This window comes from Gossypium arboreum, chromosome 1, assembly GCF_025698485.1.
Source record: "Gossypium arboreum isolate Shixiya-1 chromosome 1, ASM2569848v2, whole genome shotgun sequence".
NCBI lineage: Eukaryota > Viridiplantae > Streptophyta > Magnoliopsida > Malvales > Malvaceae > Gossypium > Gossypium arboreum.
The window spans coordinates 1,706,972-1,716,193 of record NC_069070.1 but is presented as its reverse complement, the minus strand read 5'-3'; the positions used below and the strand labels follow the sequence as shown (position 1 = coordinate 1,716,193).

The following is a 9,222-nucleotide window of genomic DNA, read 5'->3' as shown; positions in this document are numbered from 1 at the left end:
AATTGGCTTTTAATTTTGTATTTTAATTCATTTTACCCCTAAATGACCAAAATGCCCTTACTACTAAACTTTCCAAAAATTTCATCCATGTCCAATTTTTGTCCATAGACTTAGAAATTGGTAAAATTACTCTTTAAGGACCTCTAATTAATAATATAATTCAATTTTATGCAAAATACTTCTAGAACACAAGTTTTGCAATTTATTCAATTTAGTCCCTAATTTCAAATTAAGCACTTTATGCATAGAATTTCTTCACGAAATTTTCACACAATCATGCAAACATATCATAGACCTCAAAATTTTAATAAAATAAATTTTTTCTACCTCGAATTTGTGGTTTCACAACCACTGTTCCGTTTAGGCCCTATTTCGGGATGTTACACCTTCATCCTTCTTTTCCTACTCTATTCTCATCTCCTCGAAGCACCCTTTACTGTGGCTCTCTGCCTTGTACCCAACTAGGTGAACCACCCAGCTCTCCTATCCACTCCACCTATTAGATTCAAGCCAGGGGCGAAGCCAAAAAAATTTTTTAGGGGGCCGAATGAAGTTTTAATTTTTAATAGTCTATGATCTTTATAATTTTTAAATAATTAAATCAAATTGTTATAATTTTAAGGAGGGCCAAAGTATAATTTTACCTTTATTAATTTAAATTTTTAAAAGGCCTAAATAGTAAATTTTTATTTTAGGGGGCGGGGCCCCTGCCAGCCCCTAGATTCACCTCTGATTCAAGCATCAACAATCTTGTATTAATATTTGTTGCTTTATAAACATAAAAATATTTTGGTAATTTTCAAACTAAATGTGTATCCGGATAACTTGTATGCCAACTCAATCAAGCTTAATATAAGTATAGACATAAGATATAAATATTCAATGTTAAAATAATAGGATTACAATTATGTGTTTTGTTATATATATATATATATTTAAAATTTTAAAAATAAATAAAATATTTATCATCGTTTTAATATAGAACTTATCATGGATAATATTCATGTCAATATCTATATCTATACTTATATTTAATATTCTTATTGAGTTGGTGTCGCTCTTCAATCGGGCCCCGATTCAATGGAGAATTTACTAAAAATCCCTTGTTTTTATAAAGTAATAGATATTATTTTGAAGATAATTTTATCTTTTTACGTAAAATTTTAAAAAATATCTACAAATAATAAAATTAAAAGACAAAACATTATAATTTTTAATAATTCAATTTCATCCTTTCAATCAAAGTCATATTTAACCGCTGTTTATTCTAATTCTATTTTTGGACAAAACTCAAGATATCCTCAAATCACATTAAATTTAAGATTAACTTTTTTCATACCAAAAACGTTTAAATTCCTCTCAAGAAATAATAACTCCCATAATTTTGGTCTATGTATAGAAGCAACAAAATACATGATAGGACCAAGAAAAAGAAAAAAGGAAAAAAAATTGAAAACTAATTTCAACCATGATGTTTGAATTTTTTTTAAAATAAAAAAAATATATTTATACTGATTGATTCTTAGTTAAATTGGTATGAGTATTGTTGTCAATGCAGGAGGATATGGATTTGAGTATGCTGAAGCGCATTATCCTTCTATTTATCGGCTGAGGAGAGGTTATGAATAATTCTAAACATTGTGTCAAACTATTCACTTGCTTCAATTTTTTTAAAAGGATCAAATTATTCCGTATTGAAATTGAGAGGAGCCATAAAATATGTTTTTACCTCAAAGTACATGTGGTTGGAGATGATAATAAGTTTTCCTTATTTATCATCATCATCATCATTATTGTATTCAGACAAGTAAACCCTACAAGAGAAGCTGAAGAGCAAAGAACTGCTAGGTGAAAGCGTGATGGCGCAGGTAAAGTGAAATTTCATAATGCAAACCCACATATTTGGGTTGAATATACGTAGTTGAAACTCGAAAAACCAGCAAATCCAACACTCTTTTAAGGGTTATATTATGTCATTAATCCTGTACTAAGTAAAAGTTATGGATTTGGTCCATATATTTTAATTTGGTCATTTTAATCTCTATTCTTTATGAATTTTAAAATTTTAGGTTTGAGTTCTTTGACCAAACAATAACGGTTAAATTCATTAAGTTAAGCTTTACTATTTCCAAAATATTATGTGTCAAACATATTATTATCTCATATATAATATCATGTCAACTTCTTATTTCCACATATATATTACCTACAAAAATGTCAGCTATGGATTTAAAGACCATCGTTTGCATTCAGACTGAGATTTCAAGATTCGAAAAAATATAGGGACTAGTAAATGATTTAATTGGAGAATATGTATTAAATCTATAACTTTAGACACAATATAGGACTAATAGCAAAATTTAACTAAACAAAATTAACTGTTACCATTTGGTCCAGACCGAAATTTCAAAATTTAAAAAGTACAAAGACTAAAATTTTCAAAAAATACATTAACTAAAATTAATCAAATTTAAAGCATAGAGACTAAATTCATAACTTATATAAAATACAAAGACTTATTACAGAATTCGACACTCTTTTTAAGTTCTCATCCATTCAACAATATATCCTATATGGCTCGAAACAACAAAGTAACATACCCTAGTACTTATATAGCTGAAATAATAGCTCAAGGTATAGCAGAATGCAGACACACCCCTATTGTGTATTTATATATATATATATATATATATATAAGAACTTTAAGACTCGATTACTCGAAATAATTTGAGTCGAGAAATTTAAATTTAAAATGATCCGAATCTTAAAAAATAAAATCAAATAGCATTAAAAGGTAAAATATGGAATTAACTTACCTACTCTATCAACTGTTCTAGCTTGAGGCAAACCCTCAATAAGCCATTGTAGATAATGCAGATGCTTGACCTCTTCTTCTTTCTTTTTCTTTTTTTTTTTTATAATAAAAAAATGAGTTGCCAAAAAGTAGGTCAATGTTTTTGCTATATGATTATCACGTTTTCTCCTTTATGAAAACAGTGTTTCATCTAATCCTAGATATATATATATATACAACTTTAAATGGTTGAATTTGATTGCTTCTTGTTCAAACACCTAACCTAAATTATGCTGATCCTGAAATGGAAATGGAAATATTTTCTTAATTAATTATATACAATGAATTAATTTTCTTTCCAGCTTTTTCTATTGTTTCTTATCAAAATTTGAAGTCAATTTATGATCATATATTTACATCAATTAATTAAGCTGCCCTTAAACTTCCAATAATCTTAAGGTGCCTTTGGATAACTCAAGTGCGTGGCACGTTTATCGCTGAAAGTGCCTCAGCGATTCCTTTGGATTGCATATTTCCATGAATGGTTTTCAATCGACGGATATATTAAAGTATAAGTTGATTTATAAATCGATATTAATTAGTTAAATTAAATTAAAATTTTGACTTTTTATATTTTTAAATTTTAATAAATTTTAAATGAATCGATTGAACTTGTAAACTATAATTTAATTTGTTTAATCATTAGTTCGATTCTAATTTATTTCAGTTTTAAAATTATTTATTATTTTAGTTGTTAATTATTTTGATTTAAAGGTTTTCTAAAATATTTTTATTTATATTAATAAAATATTTAAATAAATATATAACATAATATTTCTATATTTTAGTAATTTTAATGTTTTTAATTATTTATTAATTTTCAAATATGTTATAAGTTTCACTATATACAAATGTTATTTTAATGTACCTAATAGTCACTCATTATAATTTACCTTATTGCCATTATTGCCATTGAAACCAAACACATGTTTCATCACTGATTTGAATCTCATCACTACCGTAAATAATCTCATTGTCACCAAAATCAATTTCATCACCCATCCAAATAGATCCTTAATAGATAAGCTCTATTATTTTAAATATTTTAATCGATTAAATTATATCTGTGACATTTTTATTATATTGATAAATGATTCACATATGATATTACAAGCTCAGGTAAAAATACCATGGTCGCCCCTATACTAGTAATCAGATTAAATTGTCCCTTCTTCTAAAAAAATGGGTAAATTAGTTCATGTATATTATATCAAAGAGCAAATTGGTCCTTTTATTAAAAACTGATCCATGTTTATCAGCATAAGGTACATGTGACACACCACGTGTTACTGTCTGATCATTCCATTAACCACATCAAATTTTGGTAGTACAAGGTTATGGGTAGTTTTAAACATTAGATAAAAAAACGAAGATTAAATATCTTGATGCTATACTCATATAAAATAAATACCAAAAAATTAAATATGAAAACAATTTAAATAAACTTTAATTTTTATGTGATGCCCCAATTGCCCTTAAACTTTAATTTATGACATTTGACTATGTGGCATGAATGAAGAGCCCTAAAATTTTAAATTGAGCATTCTCACATACTTTTGGGGATAACTTTTAATGTAGGTATAAATTTTGCCATTAAAGAGATTTCCACTATATGGAAGAGGGCAACAAAAGGCACAATTCCACTAGTCACACTTAACATTAAAAATAAGAAATTAAATATATACATAAAGTGCTTTTTTTTCTCATATCTATATCCACATTTTATTTTATTATTATCTTTGGAAAGCCAAATTAAATTAATCACCACCACCACTGAAAACATTAATTTACAATTAGTTCATCAATCACTACATAACTATGAATCACAGTGTGATATCATCTATTTAAATCTAAAACATTTTATCAATGAATGTCAAAAAGCTAACATTTTTTATATTGTTTGAGCTTTTCTTTTATACATTTTAATAATAAGAATATTTTTATTTTTGTTTTATCACATATCTTACTTTTTCTATTTTAATAATACAAACTTTACATCCTGAAAATTAATAATAATAATAATAATATATCAGAAATTTTATCACATGTGTATGTATTTAAAAATAATATATAATAAAAATAAAATATATAATTTAAAAATAATTAATAATAACATGTGAAATATGTAAAATTGATGATGGTAATAAAATTAGCATAATAAATTTAATATGTATAACAAATTACTTTTTTAATAATAATTGATATTATTATGATAACGCTTTTGTCTTTTCATACTTTTACATCATCTTTAAATAAAATAATTATAAATTATAAATTCAACGATCAAACATGTATATTCAATAGTAATTAAATACAAATTCATTACCACCCGCCTAAATTCATCATTAAATCAATTTTAAAAGCAAATATTTTTAACACATTTTTTCTTTTACCTACATCGTAGTTGTGACAAAATCTAGTTTTATATTTAAATTTCCGATTGAGTTGGTACTATAAATCAATTAGTCACCAACTCGATCAGAAAATTATTAAAATACTTTTCTAGATACAAAATAATTTATATTATTATAAGAATGTTTTTAAAACTATAATATAACGAGATCTCGAACACGTGATATAATAAATTTTAAATATTTAACTTTACTATTTTAACAAACACTCCATTTAATTTTACACAAATTTTTAATAAACATATTAATTATATAAAATTTCCATATTATATATAAATAAAATTAAACTTTATTGATTAAACCAACATCATAATTACAGTTTCCTTTTCAATAGCTAAATTAATACATAAAATACTCCATTCATTTTTTTTGAATTGTGAAAAGAAAATAAAACTCTAATAATAATGTGATTAATGCAACTCAAACTTATATAAAATCACATATTTTAAAACACATAATCATTGACATTACCAACAACAAAGCCATTTTCAATTTTAAAAAAACACCTTGTTAAGATAATGACATCAAACCTCTACCAATAATGTAGATAAAGCATACAATTCATAATATTCCATCATAAGCATACTTATCCTATAGAGTTCTTTTTTTAAAAAACATTGTCTATTTCTTCATAAATTACTAGTTAATATAGTTGTCTTATGCTCATAATTCGTATAAATTATCACAAAAGGCGGTTGGTCGGTTTGCCAATCATGTTATGCCAGTTCAACCATGTAGGCCCAAGGTCGGTGCCGGCGATGGCTATATACATTTTTTTAACCTACTGGTGGGGGTTAAGCTATATATAAATGGCTTCTTCATTAATGTAACTCACCCAAAGCAAAGGTGTAGATATAGGCACAATTAGGAGTTCCTTAGTTGTGTTGTAGAAGCCAAAGATAAAAAAATGGTGAAGATAGCTTTTGGTAGCATTGGTGATTCTTTTAGTGTTGGGTCTCTCAAGGCTTATTTGGCTGAATTCATTGCTACTTTGCTTTTTGTGTTTGCTGGTGTTGGATCAGCTATTGCTTATGGTAAGTGTGTGTCAAAATAATCATTTTACCACTTAAAATTAACTAAAAATCTAGTTTATAGTTTAGTTTATTGGTTATAGGTGTTTATTGAATCATCTTTAAGTTTTCGTAGTGTGTGCGTGACAATAATTTACTCTTATTAAAAGTGTGCGAATTGTATAAAAAATTAACTAAAAATGACAAGGATATATAAATAATTTTACGGATAAGCGGGTGAATAGTAGTAAATATTTGCTCTGTTCCATTCACTTAATTTCGATATCTAAAATTATTATTCTACTTTTAAGTAGTCCTTCGAAATTTAATGGTACACCTTAAACTATTATTATTGAGAAGTTAAATTCTAGTTCTGGACATGTTTTTAGTCCTATCATGCTCGTTGCAATTATAAATATTAACAATAAATGCTATCACAATTAATTAGGATATAAATATTATCATGTTTTCAATATTTAAATATTTGATTTTTTTTAACAACAACAAAAAATTGATTATTTGATTTTAACTTTTTTTTTATAGGGAAGCTAACGTCGGATGCAGCACTAGACCCACCAGGCTTGGTGGCCATAGCGGTAGCTCATGCACTTGCGTTGTTTGTTGGGGTAGCCATTGCAGCCAACATCTCAGGTGGTCATTTGAACCCAGCCGTCACCTTTGGTTTGGCCATCGGAGGAAACATCACCATCTTGACCGGCCTTTTCTACTGGGTTGCCCAATGCCTTGGCTCAATTGTTGCTTGCCTTCTTCTCCAGTTTGTTACCAACGGATTGGTAAGGGATAATCTAACTCGATTTGATCATAAAAAATCTACAATCTGAATATGTCAAACTCGAAACTTGAAATTGATCCCCCAATCTCACTCGAAACCCAAAACGACTTGAACTCAAAATAACCTTAACACATAACCCAAAATGACCTGAACTAGAAGTGATCAAAATCTAAAAATGATTAGAACCTTAAATGATCAGACTTGAAAAACTCAAATCTCAAACTTAAATAACCTAAACTCAAAATAACATGAACCCAAAATGTTCAAAATTAACTTTAACCCGAAAGATCTCAACCAGAATGATTAGAAAATCTTAAAATCGAAATAGTTTCTATCTAGATTGAGTAGACTCAAAACCATGACATTTTCAACTTATATTTAGAAGTGAGCATAAGTTTAGTAACTGGGTTGACTCGATCCTTTTTAGACAGAATTTATGTTTATATTTTTTAAATCCAACCTAGCCCAACCATTTTTAAAACAGTAAAACAAACTATTTGAGTGGATCTAAGCAAACTAAGCCTAAACTCGAGTTTATAAATTTTTTAAAATCGGACTTCAATTTAGTCTAATCCGATCCAGAAACACACATTTGGACTCTATTATTAATTTTCAATGTATTGAATATGTTTGCAGAGTGTACCAACCCACAGCGTTGCTTCAGGAATGAATGCCGTCGGAGGCGTTGTAATGGAGATCGTAATCACTTTCGCCTTAGTCTACACCGTCTACGCCACCGCAGCTGATCCCAAAAAGGGTTCTCTAGGAATCATAGCACCCATCGCCATTGGTTTCATCGTTGGTGCTAACATCTTAGCCGCTGGTCCATTCAGTGGTGGTTCAATGAACCCAGCTCGTTCTTTTGGACCAGCCGTAGTCAGTGGGAACTTTGCTGATAATTGGATCTATTGGGTTGGTCCATTGGTTGGTGGTGGGTTAGCTGGGTTGATTTATGGTGATGTTTTCATTGGGTCATATTCTGCCGCCCCAGCTTCAGAAGATTATGCTTAAAAGTTTGAAACTTTGAAACTGTTTGTTTATGGCTTTTGTGTAAAATGCTTTGAATGCTTTTGATTATGGGGATTTGATGTTTGTGGGTGTTTTTCATGAATGAAAAAAAAAAAAAAAAGAAACAAGAATTTGTACTTGTTGTTAATAAGGAAATGTAAATAAACCTTGATTACGAATGTTTCCTTAAATATTTTTCTTCGTCTAAAATTTTTTTAGGATTATTTCAGTATACATTTTTGCATATTTGCGATTCGTGGTTGCCCTTTCAACAATAATATTTTCGAAGTTCAAATTTTTGTTGTCTCTTTTAAAGTGCAATAACATTTCGTAAAACTTTTTTAGAAATGTTGTATTCTTTTAATATAACTATACAAAAACATTACGTTGTGAGATGAAGTATGAGAATTTTTTATCAAATCATAAGTACGATTCTCTAAACAAGACTGAATTAATCAGTTAAACTAGTTGAATTGAAAATCAATTACGATACAAGTCTGGAAGTAGTCATCGAGGCAGTTAATTTATGAACTGAATACTCTTATTGAATTAGACTAAAACCCAATTGAACTGTTTTTTTATTTTTAATATATTTTTATTTTATAAATTATTTAATAATTTATTTAATTCAACCATCCAAACCACGAATTTGATTCTTAATAAACCGGGCAGAAATTATAATTTACTAGAATTTAGAAAAAAACCCAAAATAAATTGGGTCGTCAAACTTCTAAGCCTACAAGTGCCTAAGTGCAGACCCATTATTTTAGCAGGCTACCTATTCGGCTATATTTTTTAGACTACGAAGACTAGTAACATGGGATTACCAATATTGCAAATTTGGTGTGGATAAAATCGGATCAAGTAATTTCAAACTTCAAAATTTTTGGGCCATGGTTACCTCGATTCGAGTTCTTCATTTGGGTTTCAAGTTCGGTCATTACATAGTTGAATAATTTCAGATTTAGACTATTTCAAGTTCGATTAAGTGAAATTAGAAAATTGCTTCAATTGCTTCAAGTTCAATTTTATCATTATATATAATTTTATAAAAAAATTAAGAGGTGAAATGACAAATTTACCATTTTTAAGACCAAATCGACAATCTACCTATTTATATTAATTTCAAGTGATTTTAAATTCGAA

General features: G+C 27.8%; 1 protein-coding gene across 1 annotated transcript; it reads left to right on the top strand.

Annotated features, from left to right (window-relative positions):
• The first annotated feature begins 6,070 nt into the window (after positions 1-6,070).
• LOC108480677 (probable aquaporin TIP-type) lies at positions 6,071-8,267 on the top strand. The gene is made up of 3 exons (XM_017783752.2): positions 6,071-6,299; positions 6,819-7,069; positions 7,705-8,267. The coding sequence occupies exons 1-3, from the start codon at positions 6,173-6,175 to the stop codon at positions 8,077-8,079; spliced, it is 753 nt and encodes a 250-aa protein (XP_017639241.1). The 5' UTR covers positions 6,071-6,172; the 3' UTR covers positions 8,080-8,267.
• Positions 8,268-9,222: the final 955 nt, after the last annotated feature.

Coding starts and splice junctions, on each gene's coding strand:
- LOC108480677 (XM_017783752.2), top strand. CDS start 6,173: ATGGTGAAGATAGCTTTTGGTAGCATTGGTGATTCTTTTAGTGTTGGG. Junction 6,300..6,818: donor TGGATCAGCTATTGCTTATG/GTAAGTGTGTGT, acceptor TTTTTTTTATAG/GGAAGCTAACGTCGGATGCA. Junction 7,070..7,704: donor AGTTTGTTACCAACGGATTG/GTAAGGGATAAT, acceptor ATATGTTTGCAG/AGTGTACCAACCCACAGCGT.